This window comes from Taeniopygia guttata, chromosome Z (assembly GCF_048771995.1).
Source record: "Taeniopygia guttata chromosome Z, bTaeGut7.mat, whole genome shotgun sequence".
NCBI lineage: Eukaryota > Metazoa > Chordata > Aves > Passeriformes > Estrildidae > Taeniopygia > Taeniopygia guttata.
In genome coordinates, this window is record NC_133063.1 from 63,755,146 (window position 1) to 63,775,584 (window position 20,439).

General features: G+C 47.2%; 3 protein-coding genes across 5 annotated transcripts in view; 2 read left to right on the plus strand and 1 right to left on the minus strand.

Annotated features, from left to right (window-relative positions):
* The first annotated feature begins 229 nt into the window (after positions 1–229).
* On the plus strand, positions 230–2,140 carry LOC140682014 (inositol 1,4,5-trisphosphate receptor-interacting protein-like 1). The gene has a single exon (XM_072922853.1). The coding sequence runs from the start codon at positions 230–232 to the stop codon at positions 1,790–1,792; it is 1,563 nt and encodes a 520-aa protein (XP_072778954.1). The 3' UTR covers positions 1,793–2,140.
* A 7,863-nt stretch (positions 2,141–10,003) lies between these two features.
* On the minus strand, positions 10,004–19,673 carry LOC116807934 (uncharacterized). Its single transcript, XM_072922854.1, has 6 exons — positions 19,469–19,673; positions 18,391–18,437; positions 12,715–12,856; positions 11,887–11,966; positions 10,938–11,047; positions 10,004–10,532 (listed from the first exon to the last, which is right to left on the minus strand). The coding sequence occupies exons 1-6, from the start codon at positions 19,671–19,673 to the stop codon at positions 10,361–10,363; spliced, it is 756 nt and encodes a 251-aa protein (XP_072778955.1). The 3' UTR covers positions 10,004–10,360.
* LOC116807240 (uncharacterized) overlaps positions 19,626–20,439 on the plus strand; it is a 61,253-nt gene continuing 60,439 nt past the window's right edge. For all 3 annotated transcript variants that reach the window (XM_072922508.1, XM_072922509.1, XM_072922510.1), the window contains exon 1: positions 19,626–19,711. The gene's annotated coding sequence lies outside the window, so the exon portion shown is untranslated. The remainder of the gene's footprint in view (positions 19,712–20,439) is intronic.

Below are 20,439 nucleotides of genomic sequence, written 5' to 3' on the forward strand. Positions count from 1 at the left end.
CCCCTGCATGCAGGGACAGCCCCTCATGGGAGAGCCTTGGGCAGGCCACAGGGCTGCTGCTGCTGCTGCAGCTCCAGGGGCACTGGGATAGCCCTTGCTGCCTGCCAGCTGTCTGGGGCCCTGTCCTTCCTGCGCCCAGAACCCTGAGCATCCTGTCCTCCCTCCAGCAACCAGCAGTTCCCGCCCTCCCTTCCCCCCTCAAGGCCTTCTCTCCCTCCTCCTGCAGACCATGGATCCAGTCGTGTTCCTGTTTGCGCTCTTGCAAGGTCTCATCCAGTACCCGCCGCCCGTGGGTGATGGTTTGGATGAGGAAACACATTGGCGCATGGAAGCGCGTGCAAAGTACCTGGAATGGGAGAGGCTTCGGCTGGAGCAGCACGTGGAGCAGCTCTCCCAGAAGAAGATGCCACACTTGCAGCTCTTAGCTGTTGCTGTGCTCCTGGCCCTGGTCTTGGTCCTGTGGATTCTTGGGTTGAGAAGCAGCCTGAGGAGAGAGGAGAATGAAGAAGAAAACCATGGTGCAAATGAAGAGGAAGTTGGCAATGTTGCTGGAAATGAAGATGACAATGATGGAAATGATGTTGTCAATGGGGCTGCACTTGCAGAAAACAACAATGACAATGATGTTGCAAATGTAGTCCAAGAAGAAGACAACAATGTTGACGATCGTGATGGACAAGATATAATGGAGCGCATACAGTGGCCTGTACAGGACCTGCAGAGAGTCTGTGAGTGGATAACTGACCTGTTGGACAATTACACAATTTACTTTGGGCATGTCTTGTCTGACAGTTTCTACCCAGTCCTGCACCGACCCATCGGGGTGGGCAGTGCCTTTGAAGGTTGGAGTCCCCGTGAGCAGGATGTCGTGTACTGTGTGCTCATACCCATGACTCCTCCCCGAGGCCACAGCTTCCACCTGGAGCTGGACGGTGAGGGGCAGAGGCACGTGAGGAACTTCCGTGTCCGTGTGCAGCTGGAGTGCACCTGCACGAGGCCGCAGCAGGGTGAGAACATGCTGTGCTTCCTGCACAACCCCGAGGAGGAGCTGAGGAGCAATCAGGATCCCAGCCTCCTAGACACCCTGTGCACCGACTCCTACCTCGACGTGCAGAAAACTGCCCTCTGGTTCCGGCAACTGGTGAAAGCAATGTGGCCAGCTTTGCCTCAGTCACAAAACTGGCATTTAACGCTGCTGCCCTCCACACGCTCCTGCCAATTCAAGGTGACCAATGGTGAAGAAAGCTTCAGGATTGAGATGCTGTTCGGGGTGCGGAGAGGTGACTCAGCCATCTTTGTGAGCAGCCAGCCTAGAGAGGCCTACACACTAAGCACAGCCTGGCCTGAGTCCTACGCTGTGGCAGAGGCTGAGTTCTTCAATTACATTGCCAGGCAGGCCCCCTCTGACAGCTTGCACCTCAAATGCCTTCAGTTCTTCTCCCGCCTTGTTCTGGGCTTCAGCTTCTCCACCTACACCATGAAGACCATTGTCATGCACCTGCTCATTGCCATGCCCGTGTCATCGTGGAGCAGGGGACATCTCCGGGAGCGACTGACGGATATCAGGGACAGCCTGCATATATGTTTGCGACAAAAATGCCTCCAGCACTTCATTGTGGGTAACCGGAGGTTTCCTCAGGACATCAATTTACCCCCAGATGTAAGAATGGGTAGGACATACAATCTCTTCCATCACCTGGCACAGCAGCCGGCTGCCCACACCCAGGCAATGCGGGATTACCGGGTGCTGCACAAGACGTTCAAAAGGATCGCTCTCGGAGAGGATGACTGAAGGAAGGGCAGGAGCCATGGCCAAGTGCACAGAGCAGTGCTTGTGCTGCTCGCAGCTGTCAGCAGACAACCACCTCCTAGCACAAATTTGGTGCTAAGGAGAAGAGGATGCGTGCAAAGGCTCTGGAGAAGGTCCAACAGCCTCTGCTGGCACCTCAGAAAGTGGACTGCCACGGGAGGGTTTATTCTACTTCTTTGTATCATTTCACTTTCCAAAAAAGGCACCCAGTAGTCATTGAGCCCTGCTCTACATGCTGAGCTAAAGTCTCCAAACCCCACCTGCAATATGCAGTTCTTCCCAGCCTTTGAGGAGAGCTAAAATTTCAAGCATGAAAAAAGTGGGAATCTGGGACAGAAAAAGAAAAAAAGAAATGGGGCAAAAAAGAGTATGAGGAAAAACTGGCACTGCTGACCTGGGATGAGTCAATGGATGGAGCCTCTCCATGTCCCTGGAAGAGACACCTTTATGTCAACATTAGACCACGTGTGTTGGAGCTGACATGAAATTTTATCTATAGCAGAATCAAGGTTTTTGTTTCATAGATAGATATATTGTGTATGCCTGTTATATACAATAAAGTTTATGAATTATCATATCTACTAGTAAAATACGATAAATCAAAACAATATAGTAATATAAATAGTATCAAAATATGAAATATGGAGTTACATCAGAATAAAAAGTAATTTTAAAGAGTTGCATATGTAATTTCGTTTAAATAGTAACAGCAGAACACATATTTATTGTCAGTGTCTGTTGTGACACATATTGTTGCTCATAGTCCCTTTATGTCTGGAAGGTTTTTCATAAAATAGATATATTTATTACATATATAGCATACATATGATATATACTTGCTGTATACATTAAATATGAATATAACTCTGTAATATATATTCTATATCATATGCCTATAATAAATTACATGCGTGATATAAATTTTATACAGATGTAAAGCCATATCCAGTCTTGCTATCTGTTGCAACCCATATTCCTGCTCTAGAGTTAGTGCATTTATAAGTAGCAAACTGGAAAACGCTTTGCTCTGGTGTCAATAAAAGGCAATTTGTGCAGAATCTGGAGTGTGCAAGACTTTATTGATGTCAGCCAGGCCTATAGTAGTGGTAAATGTCACGGGCTGTGAATCTGGGCTCATGAACATGACTCCTTGAACTCAACCAAACTCAGAGTGGTGAATTATCTCTAGCCGAAATTAAGCCAAGCCACCCCCAGCCTCTCTGATCACAGAATCCCAGAATGCCTTGGCTTTGAAGGGTGCTTAGAAATTGTCTTGTCTGTTGCCTTCATGAGAGACAACGGCGATCTGGTTGCAAGAAGACAGCACGGCAGCCCGGCCTCGCCCAGCTACTCGGGCTAACGACAACACGCTGACACCAATATGGTGGACGGTCAAAAGCATTTATTATCTTATCTCATGGGTTTAAATAGTCTTGGGGGACTTTGCTACGTCGGGGGGAGGTTGGTAGGGTCTCTAGGTTAGTCGGGAGTGGAAAACTACTGGGTTAAGGGTGGTTACATGCTCTGGGGTTAATAGATAACGTGAAGCAGGGTGAAGGGGGAAGGGTCTTTCTTTCCGTCACATCCCGAGATCTTCCGTTCGCCTGTCCCTATCTACCACATCTCCCCTCCCCTTATCATATATAAAATGAGGTAGCCGTAGATATAGCCACTGGAGAGAGGTACAAACTTGTAACTTGGTAAGGAAAGGTTGGTTTGGTAAACCTGAGTAATTTTCGCAAGGTGAGTCTCGAAGGCTTTTGCGACTGACTGTGTTCGCAGCTTTTGGTTTACAGCATTTGTTGCTGGCCTATGAACAAAATGTTCACCCGCTCCAGACGGGCCTGAACAAATAAAACTAGTTTGTTCAGCAGGCATGGTCCTATGGTAACAGCTAAAAGCAGTATTGCCAGTGGACCTACCAGGGCGGAAATTAAAGTGGTGAGCCAAGGTGATTGATTGAACCAGGATTCAAACCAGCTCTGTTGGGTTTCTCTGTCTCTCTTTCTCTGAGCCAGTCTATCTCGGAGTTCTGCCATGGAGTCTTTAACAACTCCCGTATGATCTGCATAAAAGCAGCACTCTTCTTTCAAGGCTGCTCACAGTCCTCCTTGTTGCATGAACAAGAGGTCCAGTCCTCGCCTATTTTGTAAAACCACTTCTGAAAGCGAAGAGACTGATTTCTCTAGATAGGAGATGGATTTCTCGATCCTCTGCAGGTCTGCGTCGATGGTCATTTGCAGCTGAGAGAGTCCGTGCTGTTGGGTCGCGATGGCTGAGACACCCGTGGCTGTGCCAGCTGCTCCCAGGCCGAGCAGCATTGCGATGGTTATACCTGTGATTATTTCTCTTTTGTGGAGTCTGTCAGGTTCCTCGAGAAGGTGGTATATCTCTTCAGCTGAGTGGTACATGACCCTAGGAACAATCAGAACTTGGACACAGAATTTGACAGAGTCATTAAATTTGGCAAGGAACACACAAGGACTCACTCCGGATCGCTGGCAAACCCACATCCCAGATGTGGATGGGACCACCCACTTATTGGTTTTTCTGTTGGGCTTGACAACTTTAGTGCAGAAGTTGCCTTTCTGCTTTGCTAAAGTTGCATTGCCAAAACATCTGCCCTGTCCTGTGATTTGACTCAGGGTGATTCCTCTGCGGGGAGTGTCCCATCTGCACTGGTGGGGGGCACTGGCTGTGGAGTAACTGAAGAAGGTGTCTGAAGCAATGCCTTCGTAGAAAGGGGGTTTAACATCATAGCAAAGCTAACAGGGGTTAGTCAGGTTCGGTTTGGTTTCGTTTAGGGTTAGAAAGGTAGCTTCTAAACAGGTTGGCTACGTGGAACACGAAGGATGGGGTGTTCACTGTGGTGACCTCTTTGAACACCTTGTCACTTGAAAGATGTTGCATGACTCATCTAAATGGCTGGTGAGGGTAGTGGCCTGGGTCGGCTTGCCCCCCGGCCACAAGCCCCAACAGCAAAATCGCACAGAGACACTGTGCTTGGCTGGGTCTCACCGGTGTCTCACGGGTGTGGGACTCTCAGGTTTTGTCTGGCGGTTTGGTGGAATTTAATTTCCCACTGTTTACCTGAGATTTGCCTGTGCCTCTTTATTACTTTTGTATAACAGAAGTAATTTTCTTTCCTCTCTTATGTCCAATTTTTAAATCTCTGGACAGTTGCATTTCTCTTTAGTGTAACATAGGATTATACTGCTGTGATTGAAGGAAGCTACAACACAGTTGTACTGCCAACAGCTCAAAGATGGTAACCAACTTCAGACATTCAAAAACACATTCCTTCAAAAGCTTCCAGATTCTAATTCTAATGAAACCTTACAGCACTAAATGCAGCAGTTTGTTAATGTACCGGTTATTGCCAAAGAACATTGCTTTCTTTGGCTGTGTGCACAACCTGCTACTCTTTCCATCTTCTGAGCAATGAAGTCATGACATTTTCACCAAAGCGTCCACCAGAGTCTGGCCTGAGAAATTAAATCCCTCTCACCCCAAGCAGGCTGTGTTTCTTTTTCCCTGCACAACACACACTGGCCACCAGAACTACAATCAGTACAGTCCAGCACAGAAGAGCAGACAGACTATATTTAAATCAATCCAAACTTTATTTATAATTGAATCCAGCAAAAATGAAAGTTACACAGGATGAACTATATAAATAAAGAAACAAGTCTCTACACTGCCTATTGGCCAAGATCCATCTCAGTCTGTCCTGAGAAGCACTCATAAATAAATGGGAAAATATACTGCTGCATTGAGTTTCACCCTGCAGGTTGGGCATATGTGAGCAACCCCAAGGGCAATAGGGAGGCATCTACTGCAGAAGACATGGCCACATAGGGTTGCCACAAGCTGTTGTCCATGTTTCATAATCTGGAGGAAAGAAAACCACAATATTTCTTGGGAGGAAAGAATTTGATTTTGCTGCTCAACTGCACCAGGCTCTATTTAGAGCATCTAGAATTAGAATTACAAGGGACCCACAGATCTGCCAGTGCCATCTTGGCAAGGGCTTCTGCCTCTACATTCACCAAGAAGTGACTTGTGGAGCTGCAAAGCAAGGGCTGTGCTTCCAGCCAGCTGCCCACAGCATCCCACATTATCCAACGGACTTGTGCAGCTTCCCCCTTCTGGCTTTCTCCTCCCACAAAGCAGAAAGGACGACAACAAGGGGATCCTTACCTCTGAGTAAAACTCCATGCAAAGCGGACACCTAATAACAGCTCCTTGCTGCGCACTAGAGGAAACAGAACTAGAAAGAACATGCAGCTGTTCATATAACCACACTTCAGTAGTTATTGATGTATAAAATCTCACCTATTCATACAACTGCACTGACTAGCCATGACACATTTCCTTTGAAGAACCCTGCTGTCTTGAAGTCTCTCTTTGCTGCATTTAATGAGGATTTGGGGTCTCCCCTGCCCTGAGGGAAAGGGTGTCCTGGTTTTCACTAGGAGAAAGGTGCAGTCAGTCACCCTGCTCTGGGCTTTGAAGTAGCAGCAGTCTTTAGCACTGGCCAGTTTGTGTATGGCAACTTTGACTTCCAGTAGGTCATCAGTAACAGCTTTGTAACTACAGCATCAGCTGTCCTCTGGGAATTATTCACGCCAGAATATTCATTCCAGGACCCAACTTTCAACTACAGAGTAACAAAGTTCTGGCAAGATCCAGCCCTGGGAAGGGCTGCATTATGGTTTAGAATTGTAGAAGCCCTTTAGGCGGCATATTTAAGGCCTGACACCTAAAAGTTCCATACTCAAGTTGTCTCCTACATTGCCTTTCCAAAAGGCTCAAAGCACACCAGCTTTATTAAAACCTGTGTCTTTCCCCCCACCCCAAAAAAACACTTTGAAAACCTTATACCATAATTCTAATGTTCTTTGTCATCCCTAGTGACAAAGACACTTGGTTAAAATTAATCAGTCCAATGAACTGTATCTTTCTTATCCTGATGGAGTGCTCCTACAGCAGCACTTTCCTGTTCCTCTGCAGAATGGGAATTTTACTGTACAGGCACCCAACTTGAACTGCAAGATTTCCATCACAGAAGCAAGCAAATCAGGGCTTGTGACATCCAGCACTGGCCATAAAAGCATGAACTCCACAGCTGCCTGTGTACAAGTCCACCTTGGGAAGAAGGGCTCCAGCTCCAGGAGAAAGGCAACCAGCTGGCACCATTCCAGCAGGGAATTTTTGTTGGAATTTGCCCAGCTGTTCCTGTTGGCATCCTGTGATGCCAAGCCCCAGTAATTACAATGGAAGCATTTCCATATCTAACATCACTACTACAGCTTGTCAGAAAAAGCAAATGCAATACTGAGCTATGGCCTGTGACAAATCCCCATTCCTTGCCATACTCCCACACTCGTCTCTAAGGCTCTATGCAAAGATGTACATCTGCTTTGGGCTGCTTTTTTCTCCCAAAATTCAAATGGTATCATGTGATCATCCTGCAATGTAGGAGAAGGAAGGAAATATGTAGAGTTGGGAAGGTGTCAGAGATAAATCAGGCATAGCAGTATTACTAAGTCCTACACAGAAAAGAAAGAAAGGCACAGAATTCTGTGTGTGGTGGGGCATGAGGCATACATACTCTGAACTTTGAGTGTCCTCCTCCTCTGCTCCCTGTTCTGCAGGGGCTGAGTCAGCCACAGGTGCATCATTAGCTCCTGTTCCATTACCAGAGCCATCCACCTCTTCCTGGCTGCTCAGTGTAACATTTCTTCTTTCCTGTCCATGCACTGTAATTTAATTTTCAGAAGTTAGATCTATTATTCTCTCTCTCCCTGGGGCTACCTTTGAAACAAGTTATGTAAGCAGTCAGCCATGGTTCCTATTTTAAATGGACACTCTTCAGCTGGGTTAAAAACAATTTCAAACAAACTACTTTCCCAAATATTAAGACTGGACCCTTCCAGACATTGTGACTACTCTGCTACAAAACAACATAAAATATTTGCTCTGTTCAGCCTACACACAGCTCAAAAAGGTGACCCGAGAGATTCTCAAGGAAAGTCCCTGGAAACTATAAAACTACTCGGAGCAGTATCCCCTTAGAAATTGCCGTCATCATCCTCCTGAATTCCGGTCATTTGAAAATGGAGTTATATGTTATGCAAAATGTAGACTTTGTGAAAGATTTCTTAAGGAAGGATGCTCTTTGTATTGCTATATTTGATCATTCTATACTTTCAAACCAAATCACCTGGCAGGGAGATTTATTCCATTAAATAGACAGCAACTAACAAACAAGCTCTAAGTGGGGAAGAAAAACAAATTCCTTGTTGGTAGAATCGCCTTGTAAAGGTTCAGGGCTTGACATGCCTGAAGGAGCTCAGATTTGGGGAAGGGTTAACAAAGCTTGGGGAGAAGGATGCCCACTGAGAGTGGACACAAAAAATGCAGAATTGAGGGGCCAAAAGGACATCTGGCAAAACTCCCAGGATAAGGAAGGGGCTAAGAAACCCAACTGTCCTGAAAGCAGCTCTGACTGGTAGAAAATAATTGCTGCAGGGGGAGATTGCAACCCCCGACTCATGGAGCAGCAGCTCAAGAAACTCCCCAGCCCAAAAGAAGAGGGAGACTGAGCAATGGACCGAGTGGACTAATTAAAGTGAGAAATAAGACAATCATTAACCAAAAGAAGAGAGAATCTGAGCTAAGGAGATAACCATGTTACTTGTAATGCTAATTTCTTTGTTTGATAAAAATCTATAAAGAATAGAAGTTATTTTGATAGTGGGAGTGTCTGATTTGTGAAATACCACTGTGCACCCAGACTGGTGAAACACTGAAATAAACAACCAAAGTGTCTCTCAAGTGTAGGATTATTTACCTGTCACACCCAAGTAACAAATCAAATTTTTCTGGACAACATATTGACTGAGTCACAGGGAGAACCATTTTTAATGGCCTGCTCTGTAACAGCAAAAGGGTCAAGAAATGCTTTTTAACTCTCAGAAACCGCAGGCAGCGATGACTTCTGCAACTCCAGTGTCCATGTAACACTAATCAATTAAAACTGCAGAAAGTGTTACCAAATTAAAGTTCTTTCCGCATAAGTATTCAGCTACAACTTTTATTGCAGGGATTTCCCACTGTGACTGACAGAGGCCACCACACACACATTGCATCCGTTCTCTAAGACACTGGCCAGAGGCTTTAGCCCTGTCCCTTGCCTTTTGCTAAAAGCAGTTTCAATCCCTGCTGCTCAACTTTCTTGGGAAAGTACAACAAAACTAACTATCACATTTTAGATAAAAGTCCATTACCTACTGTAAAACATCAACTCACCTTCAAGAAGCTTCCATTGATGCACATGGGAAGGGAGAGAAAAGAAGATACAATTAGATTTGGTGAGCCCCCCTGGTGCTGCACACAAACCCCAGCTCAGAAAGCAGTTACAGCAGAGGAGGAGAGCAAGGGTAGGGGATCACCCTCTAAGTTTGCCTAAGAGCATTCAAAGCAGTAGCACAAAGAGCCGCTGCCCTGAAAAGCAAAGAAGTGGGTGCTGCTGATTCTGCTCTCATTGCTGCAACAGGGTACAGGGGCAGCTTAGGAACACCCTGAACACCCTCCTCCCCTGTTCCTCTTTCCTATTTGGATTTGACCTGGCGCTGTTTATTTCCCTCATTCTCCCAAAGCTGGCAAATTCTGCTATGATAACCTTAACATTTCACGTTAGATGAACAGCTACTGAAGAAAGGAAGCCACAACAGAAATCTGGGAGTAAAGAATTCCACCTTGCTGTTCTATTGGCACCAGGCAAACTGGACTTGGGCTATGTGGAGTCTTTCAGACAATGCTATGAAACTATAAGGAACACACAGAGCTGCCAGTGCCATCCTGGCAAGGGCTTCTCCCTCTGTGGACACCACCAAGAAAGGACTTGGAGGGATGGGCAAGTTGGAGCTTCCCAACAAGGGCTGTGCTTCCAGCCAGCTGCATGTGGCATCCCACCTAGGACAGCTGAGGAGACAGAATGGCAGCTGAGACAGAGGCGGAGCTCCCACTCTGTCTCCTCCCCTGCCACAAAGCAGAAAGGACAAGAACATGTGATAAGAACATCATGCTTACATCTGTAATGTCATCCTGCCATGTCGGAGGACTCTCAAAACGATCTGGCCATTCATCAGAGTTAATAGAACTAGAAGAATATGCAGCTGTCAATTTCACAGTGCAAAGAGAAATACCAACACATAAAACTGCAAAAACAGAAATAACCCCTAATTCTGATTTAGCAACCTTCCAGCCCAGAAACACACCAGTGCAAGAGCTTTTATGTACTGCAAGCATTACAGTGTATTGCAATCCATCATTTAAGAAACATTCAATAATGACTTCCTGAATGGAGAAGAAAGGTTTCTCTGGGATTTTGCTTTATTGTTGGGGGTTTTTTCCCATTAGTTCCCTTCAAGACAGGCCACTATGGTTCAAATCAGATTCCATCACACAGAATCAAGCAGTTTGGCAAAAAAACCTGTGCCTACTGAATATCAGAAATTACACTTTGGAGAGACACTTCATCAGTCACATACTCATTGTTATCTCTTGGTTCCTCTTCATGGTTACTCGCCCATAGCTCTGCTGAATTCTCTGTGTCACTGGAGCCATGTGGGTGCTGCTGGCTCTGCTCCTTGTCCTGCACCTGTGAGTTGTCACCCTCCCTCGTAGAGGACTAGCAGGACGTGCTGACCATGAGCTAGAGGGAACCAGAAAGAACATGCAGCCATTTGAAGGTGAAGCCAATAATCTCACTGCAGACAGAGAGTTACCAACATGTAATACCTATTCTGATGAAGCAAAATCCCAGCCCAGTACCACAACTGTTCCCCAAGCTGCTATGCACTGCAAGCATTTCAGCATATATCAAGCCACACTGTAACAAATATTCAACCATGACAGCATGAAAAGAAAAGAAAGGTTTCCATTGGATTTTGCTATGTGTTTGTTTGGATTCTTTTGCTTACTTCTCTGCCAGACAGGCCACTATATTCCTGGTCTGAAGTTTCTGCACAGACTTCAGCAGAACCCAGCAGCTTGGAAAAACCTGTTCCTACTATGTACCAGAAATTAGAATTTAGAGAGATATCTTCCTCTCACATACCCACTATCTCCTGGTTCCTCTTCATCATCTTCATCATTCCTTGCCAGTGGCTCAGCTGAATTCTCTGATGCTCTGGAAAGATGTGGCTGCTGCTGGCTCTGCTGCCTGTCCTGAAATGGGGTAGAAATGCAACCACCGCTTAAGAACCACCTGAACACTGTACTTCCTGCATCCCTATTTCAGTTCCCTAATTGGATTTGAGGTGGAGCCTGTCTTTCTCTCTCCCCCAAACTGGCAATTTCACCTGTGATAGCCTGAACATTACTTATATGAACAGCTACTGAAGAGGAAAAACCCTGTACCCAACCCTGCTCTTGCATTTGGTGCATGTGGAGCTGGGTCATGCAAATTCTGCTGTAAAATTTCAGGCCTTTTTTTTGCAAAGGTTCAGGAACAACCCCGTCAGGATATAACTACTGTGCTATGTTTTCTGCATGTTTCTGTTTTGCACAGCAGCAGTGACAACCCAAATTTGAGCAGATACACGGCATTGTGGGCTGGATCCAAGCATATTCTTACCAAATAGTAGGGGAAAATGAAAAAATACCAAATGTGACCCTTTTAAAGACTTCTTGGAATAAGAAACCAAATTATTGTGTACCCCAGTCATCCGCACTTGCATTTTACACCTCAGTGACAGAGGTACCTTAAACTGATGTTGCAGCTAAAACGCTTCTTCCTTGGGAAGTCAAAGGCTTCCTGTGCTCTCCTTTAAATCACAGAAGCAACAACCTTTTAGGTTGCTCACCCACTCTCTGCAAGGTGTTCTCAGGCATGCTAATATGTTCATGAGTGTGTTTGTGGCTGACTGGGAACTGCTGACTAAACTGTGGCAAATCACAGCCATCATTCAACCTTTGAGGCCAGGGTACTCAGTAAGATTTCAGAAGACAGGCAAGAAAAGTAATTTGAATGCAAGATGGTGAGGAGTGTGCCAGTCATTACTTACCCCAGGAGACTCATCATCACTGATAGTGATGACTTCAGGCTCAGAAGAGTCACCTGTGAGATCTATGACTTCTACACCAGCTGAAAAGAGAGAACATTAGAACCATGGTCAGAGACTGCAGAGGAATGCAATGGGCTGCCACTGTAGAACAGGCTGTGGCTGGATTCACCATGCCCTCAGGTTCAGGAATGTGTCCAGCATTTCACTCAAGCTTTGCCCTCAACAGTGCACAGGGAGCAGGGCAAACCCTGTGCAAAACAAGCTGAAGGGCAGCTGAGCTCCTCACAGGTTCTATTGGATGACAACAGATTACAGGAGGTTCACATCAACAGATGATTCATTTCATATAGGGGAGTGTTTAGCACACAGGAAAAAAACCAAACAAACAAACCACAGCAATTACTCATTTTATGGCACAATGCTGTAGATTGGTTCCTTGAAGGATGGGGCAGAGTTAATGACAGGTTTTCCTCATCTCCATCAAGCTTGGAAGATCTCCAACTCAGCTTGCCACCCTCCACTGTGGCAGCTGCAGTGACTGCCAGCTCATCAGAACACACGTTCAGGTGTTTGAGCAGCACTTGAGGACCTTTCCTACACAGCTCATCTCCCACTTGCAGCCAATACGAGCAGCAATAACAAGCAGCAGCAATAATGATCTCAGGAACAAACCAAAACCGTTGTCAGAAGGCTTGCTGTTTAGGGATGCCATACCAGGAGCTTCCTCAATCCCAAGGTTTCCCTTCCTCCCCAGTAAAGGGCCTAGAAACTGGCAAAAGCACATGGCCAGATGGTCTTCAACCCTCCAGAAGCCGCTTCTGTTCTTACCAGGCTCAAAAGCAGGTGTGCCACTTTCCTTAAGCTCTGTTGGCTCCGTCTGCAAAGTTCCACCTGCGCTGGAGGGCAGCAGCCTGCTCCGTTTCCGAGCTGGTCTGGAATCAACTGCTCCTCCAGGGCACTTTCGCTGACGCTGACAGGGAACAAAGCCTTAGCATTTTCTCTGCCACTAATATTAACATGGCCCTTGGGTTTTGCAACACCAATGGCAGCACACAAGGATACAGAAAACACTCCTGCAAAGGCTGGAATACACACCAAATGCTGCTGTGGGCCATTCCCACCCGAGCACATCACATCAGGGAAAAGACAGCACCCCTGATCTCTGAAAAGCCACCTCCCCAAGGAAAAGCCTGCCTCAATGGCTTGAAAATGAAACCAGTTCCCAATTCCAGCAGGTTGCTGCTCACACCGTAAGCATTTCTGCACTACTGTTAACAACCACAGAGAGTCAAAACCTTCCCAATTCCAGAACATCAAGTTTTCAAAGGTTTCTGTTCCTCTGCATTTGCTACAAACTCTTGAAATGCTTTCTAGACATATCCTGGAAAATGTTTCAAGAATCAGATTTGCATTGAGTTGCAAAATACTGAGCTCATGGTGTTTAGTGATCAAAAACAACCACCAAAATAAGTGGGACAAACTCCAAAAAAGGAATGTCAGGGATATGATCAATCCCTTTGGTTCCTTTAGGCAGCCCACTGCAAATTTTACTGCTCTTCCAAACCTATCAGAAAAGTAGAGGCAAGATTATCCATTTGGATTGCCAGTTTCTTGAACACTCCCATACCCTAAGACTCCCATTCCCAAGTCTCCAGTTCCTGTCCAAAGCTGCCGCTGCCGCCCCCCAGGTCAGGGCGCTCAGGGCCCTGCCCAGCCTGGCCTGGAGCGGTCCATGGACAGGTCATCCACAGCTTTTTGGGCAGCCCACTCCAATGTCTCACTGACCCCTCAGCTCTCCCGAACACCCAATCCCAATCTCCCCTTCTCGTCTAAAACCCTTCCCCTTCCCCATGGCTCTCTGCCCCCTTTGGGCACCACAAGGCCGCAGTGAGGCCTCCCCGCTCCCTGCTCCTCCTTAGGCTGGACAGCTCCGGCTCTCCCAGCCTGGCCAGGGGACAGGTGCTCCAGGCCCCCACACATCCCCACGGCTCCTCCGGCCCTGCTCCACACGCACATCCTGCTGGGCTGGGCACAGCCCGGCGCAGACGGGCACAGCTCCGCACGTGGGGCAGAGCAGGGGCAGAGCTGCACCTCCAGCGCCCTCAGCCTGAGCAACCTGAGCATCACTGGAGCCTTTCTTTGTTTTAAAAGTCCTGAAAAGTGCATTCTAAGTTCATGAAAGCAAACACAGAAGCACTAATTTGGTTTGGGAGAGAAGGTGTTTGTGCAGTTGGATAACAGCTTGCATGCTGAGGTGTCGGGGGGGGATTTCTATGTTTGCGCTCACCTTCTTTGAGACAATGAGCGCAGTGTCACCTGTGCATCCCTGGATATGCCTTGAAGGTGCAATGCTTAATTTGTAATCAAAGGGGAAATGTATCTAAATTTCTTGGGATAAACAGTTACTTTGCAAATAGACTGATAGAGAAACTTAGCAATTTTTAAGGAGTAAAATCCCAAGGCAATAAGGGAAGTGTACATATGCTTTTCATTGCTTTATAGAATTTTCTTTGATACAATCTGACTTCCTTTCTCAGTTAAAAAGATAAAAAATAGAGAAATAGCTGAGCTTTAGCTGTGTGTCTGGATATGAAGTCACATGAGGTTTTTGAAGGGCCCCACACGAGTTTTTCAAGTATTCTCTAAGCCTCCAGGTTCCCCAGCCCCAGGAGCACCCAGTTTTGTTGGTTTTGCATGGGTCAATTTTTGGAGAGGAGGAAAGAAGGCAGCCGGGAAAGTGAGGCATTTCTGCCATAAGCTTTCCCTGTGCCAGGCAGAAGCAATCACTGAGTGCCTCTGAGAGCAGGCGCGCTGCTCAGCCAATTAGAAAAGCTGGTGCCGCCTCTAGGACAACATTTTTAAGAGAGGAAAAAAGAGAGGAAAAGAAGCTGGCTTTCTCTCTGCCCTCCGAGGGGTGCTGCGGGGCAGCGGGGCCCCTTCCCAGCGGGCTCGGGGGCTCTTTCCCAGCAGGGCCGCCGGGCCGTGCTGCCGGGGCTCATCCCAGCGCCGCCAGCAGCTAGGTGTTGTTAGTTATGGTTTGCATTTGTTCCAGTTAATTTGTTGGGTGTTGATGTGTGCTGGAAAATGGGAGAGGGGGGGAGGGTTGAACACCAAACCAAAGGGAAGTACACCCAGCTCAGTTGAATCCTTACTAAGAAGAACGGTTCTCTTTTGCTTTAATGACTTTGTCTCCATTTAATTGTACCTAAGAGTTTATTTCTAACACCTCTCTCCCAGCAGCTCCGAGCTGCAGCGTGGCACAGCGCTTGCTGTGTGCCAGGGAGCACAAAGCAGGCCGGCCTGCTGGCCCTGAATATTTCTGCAAAGCACTCTGCAGGTCACAGCTTTGCTGTGGCTCAGTGCAGAAGTGCAGGCGCTGCCTCCCAGAGCTGTGTGAGGCACTGGCTCCTGCAGCCGGGAGCTGACAAGCTGTCCCTGCCTCCCGCTGGCCCATGGTCCCCTGGCACAAGCGCCGTGCCTGAAGGACGCTGCCCTGTGCTCCAGCCTGCCGAGCAGCCCGGCTCCCTGCCCCGGTGCCCAGAGTGCTGCACACACTGCTGACCTTTGCCAGGAGTCGCAGGGCAGCCGGCACAAGAGTGGGAATGCTGAGCCAGGCCACCGGCCCTCAGCTGCCCTTGGCCTTTCTCTCCTCGGGGCAGACTCCAGAGGGCCAATGCCTCCAGGCTGGGCTGTGCCCAGCAGGGCTCCGCTTCCCCTCGGGAGCAGCCGGCTGCGCTTGGCCTCTGAGAGCGGAGGATGCACCCGCTGCCAGCAAGAGGCACGCAGGGCCAGGCTGTGCCTCCTGCAGCTACAAGGGCCTCCTTGCAGCCTGCCCCTGCCCAGGCTCAGGCTGCTCCGGGCTCTGCCAGGGCTCTGCTGCGGCTCCACGCCGGGCAAGGCGGGGCCCGCTCTCACCTCACACTCGCTGACAGCTCTGCACCGCAGGAGACCTTTCAGAGCACCTCTCTGATCTTTCTGCTTTCTCTGCTGAGCAAGGCTCTCCTCCAGCCAAAGACATTGCCCTTCGCGATACAAATCCAAGTGGCAGACACCCAAATGCTCTCGAGTCACAGCTGAAGGCCTGCATCTGCACAGGATGTTTTGGCTGCCCCATTTCCCTTTGGTTTTTCCTGCAAATGCCATTGCCCTTTCTGCCTCAACTAGAAATACTACAGCTGGCCAAAAGCTGCCTAGTGGGCCATATTCCAAAGACAGTGTGGTCTGGAGAGGATGAATGGACAAGATCCTTCCCCCACTTAAAAACCATACAAAAGAAGCCATAAGTGTGACTTAACACCCATAAAATACAACTGGTAATTCAGAAGGAAATGTTGAGTTTTCTGAAGGGGTCAGAAGGAGGGCAGTCTTCCAAGTGAGTTGATGTTTCAGAAACTTTATTTAATGAAAATCCTCCTCTACAATCCTATTGTACAAAACTCTTCAACCATCCTACTCCAGAATCGTCCTCCACAATCCTATTCTACAAAACTCTTCAACAATCCTACTCCACAATGCTCTACAAGCCTATTCTACAAAACCCTTAAACAATCCTCTTCTACAATCCTACTCCATAATCCTATTCTACAAAACTCTTCAACAATCCTACTATACAATCCTCCTCTACAATCTTATTTGATAAAACCCTTCAACAATCCTACTCTACAATCCTACAATCCTCGAAATTTGTTGTGGTGAAGACATCTTGACTTCGTTCTTACATTCTTCTCTCCTGCATCCTCTTCAGGACGGTGATGAGTGGTGCCAGGATGGACACTGGCTTGGCTGATGTTACAAATGGATGCTGTCCAAAGGAAAAAAAAAACCAACAAAGAACAGTGAACCATGACCTTGCAAGCTCAGTGCCTCACATACTCCATCAGGATTCCTCTAGTTCCTAGAAAGACCCAGAAAGTAAAACAATGGGACCATCTGCTCCTTAATTGTCATGGGCAGGACCTTGCCATCACAGGGAAACCTGGCCCTGAATCCCACTCTTCCATTTATTCTGGTTTCTCCATCTTGCCGTGATTTTTGCCCTGCTAGTGCTCTAGAAATGGTGCTTTCTGTCCCTGGGGTTTCTGCATTTCAAGAAGCTCCAATGACTCCCATAGGTCCCTGTCTTGGAAAGACAAGCACCGTGCTAATTTCCACAGGCACACAAAGCAGTGTCTGCCTTTCCATGCCCTGCCCCTCCTGTGTGGGATGGCACCTTCCTTCCCAGCAGGGCCAGTCCAGCGGCGATGGGTCCTGCAGTTCCCTCTCTGCCACACAACCTGGCAGTCAGCCTGGGCCAGTTCCCCTCTGCCTGAGCATGCCAGGCAGCAGATGGGGCTGGGACAAGTCCCTCTCAGCTGTCCCTGTTTGTGTGCCAGAAACCTCTAAGGGTGGGGTGGGGGACACAAACCAGGGCCCCTCAGAGGCTCACAGTGAGTCCCTCAAAGCCCCTCCTGCCCACAGCCAAATGTCTCCAGAGTGCTGTGCCAGGACTGGCAGCCTTGGGTTCCTCCACCACCATTTCATGTCTCTCTACAATGCGCTACTTCAATTCTTTTGCTGTTAGGTAAAACAGAACACACCACCAAACTACCAAACAGGGCAACAGAAACAGTCAGAAAACAGAACACCTGTCCTATGTTCTGCAGAGAGAGGTAGAGTTATTCAGTTTTGTGAAGAGTGGGCCTCAGTGAGACTTTATTGCCACTTTGCAAGACTTCAGAGGGGTTTTGAAGAAAGTGAGGGACACCGTTTTTAATAAGGCCAGTTACAGTAGAATGTGGGAAATAGTTTTAAACACAAAGGGGATCTAATCAGGGTAGGTCTAAGGAAGACCTTGTTTACTCAGAGCAGGGTGCCACCCTGGCACAGTTTGTCTCAAGAGCTTGTAGGTGCCCCATCCCTGGAACCAGGTCAGGTGGGACAGGGCTCGAGATTTTGAGTGTGTGTAGGAGAATCCAAACACAGGCATAATCTGCCAGTTTGTGAAAAGGAAGAAACTGACAGCTTTGAAGCACTCAGTTGGTTTCCTAGATAATTTCCATGCTGCAATAATCAGTTCCATGACTGAAAAGCAGAATGTTGTTAACAAACCAAAGTCCGGGCTTTGTGGACATTTAAAAACAGGTGCAGCCAGAAACTCCTTCTCAGAAATTATGGACAAGCTGAATGTAATAATGGAGATAGTTCCACTAGGCCACAGCAAGTGCACTGCTGATCTGGAGAAAGAGTCCTCATCTGGAGGACTGTGTGACAGACTGCCCAGTATGAAAAACAAAGCATCCTTGCAGAAGGCCATCTTTGAATTTACAGGAAGGCTTCATGCAGCACAGATGGAACACCAGATACTGCACCTACAGCTTGCAGAATTCAAATGGAATTTCAGTAAGAAATCATGGAAAAAAAGAAGCTGAGAAAGCCCAGAGCCTGTAAGAGCAATTAAACATGCGTCAGCAAAAGTTAATCACACTGTGAGAGGTTTGAGTGTAAGAGAAAGAAACAATGCATTACATTGGAAGCATCAGGCATGATCACTTTGGAATGAACAGGAGCAACAGCTACAGGAGTAAACAAAAAAAACTAGAATTGCACTCCAATGAAGGATTTAAAAGCTAAGTCTTACATGAAACTCTAAAAGAAGACGCAGAGAGCATGGCCATGGACTGGAGCTGACAACTTCTCTTTGCAAAAGGAAAGAGAAGACAACTGTGAGAAAGTCTGCATTTTATAACTCAATCTTTATTTCAGGTATCCAAATTTAAACCTCATTTTTCTGTGACCCTGATTTGTCCATGGAGTTAGGTTGTTGTGTTACTCTCTATTTTATTTGTTTTATAATCACAACCTTGTGTACTAAATTCTCTTGGAAATAATAATGAAGAAATGAAGCAACACACAGCACACCCTCCACCCCCCCTTATTTTATTTGGCTCAATATATTTAAAATAACTACACGACACAGAATTAACAAAACTACAGCTGAAAGCCATTTACAGAGATCAGGTCACAAAGGAGAAATGAAGTTTTGAGACTTTTCCCAGAGAGTGTGGAATGTTGTGGAGTTTTTATCTCTTGCAATTAAAAACTTCAGTCTTGAATGATGTATCCCAGGTATCCTGATGGATGTGTGCTGTAAGACAAAACCTGAAAGAAGCTCGGGATACCATGGCTGCTGCTAGCAAATAGTTAAATCATCTGCTCACTAAGTGTGCAGAGAGAGAATTTAACAGGAACTTTAAAAATGGAGCCACAGAAAGTACAGCAGTGATTGGAGAAGGAGAGAGTGCTTTCCCAGGGTATTGTAGGTGGGAACAGTTGCTGTTTGACATACATGCTCACACTTGGGGCTCGAAATCGCTCGGCTTGAGAGGTTTCACGAGAACCTTTCCCTAGCCCTAACTCCCTCCTCATCGAGGGAGATGCGCTGCTCTGGTCCAGAGAGCCCCGTGCTTTGAATTCTGTCCACAGACATTCAAAACTTTCTGGCTGTTTGCTCCTCTCCACAGCTTGGGCGCTGCCCTGAGGACACGCACGTCTCAGCCTGGCTCTGGTGTCAGTCGGTCTTTAATTTCCTGCGGTTGTATTTTACCGTCGGGAGCCTTTAAGCCTTTCATGATGTCTGGGAGGCGGGAGAGAGCGGCGGAGCCCCGACGGAGCGCCGCGCTCGGTTCGGGGCGCTGTGACATCGCCGCGCGCATCCCTGGCAGCCGCGGAATTCCCGTCTGGGCTCCCGGCTGCTCCCAGCACTGGAACTCCTGCGGCAGTGTCACCTCGTCATGCTGGAGGACGAGCATCGTCGGGATAGCTCCAGAAATCCGCTGCAGACTTTCCAGTGAGTTTTTGCAGCTTCACTGCGGATTTGTTATTCGCTCCGGGCTTTGCCTGTTTTAAGTTAGAGCCCCTTAAGATCACGGTTAGATTTATTCTTGAGCGGTCTCTATCACCTTCAAATGTCGTCTTGTTCCATCCCCTGCCATGGGCAGGGACACCTTCCACTGTCCCAGGCTGCTGCTCTAAGCCCCGTCCAACCTGATCTTGGACACACTCCCAGGGATGAGGCAGCCACTGCTTCTCTGGGGACCCTGTGCCAGGGTCTCACCATCCTCACTGTGGTGAATTTCTTCCTCATATCTAAATCAGTGGCCTATTCTGAAGTATTCGGCATATATTCGGAAGTTTGCAAGAAGAAACTGACACAAGCTTTTAATGACACATCAAACATAATTCCCCAAGCAAAGGCTTCCTCTGCTGTTTTGTTTACTTATAGAGCTTCCACAAGCTGCTCCATTGCACTGGAATTTTTTATGCCCCTAAATGAAATTGCATGCTTTTTGAATTTATCCCTTTGTGTGCTAGTAAGCTATTGATAGGTATTTTAACAGAGGAATAGTGCATATTCAAAATCTTTAGCATTCCTAGGTGACACTCTTCAGAATTAGTTTTTTCTTTTACTCTATGCAACTTCAGAGTAATTTAAAGAAGTTTTAAAACTTCAGAATGATGTGGATGTGACGGAAAATATTTTGATGTTTTGATTGTGTTTGATTGATTTATTTTTGG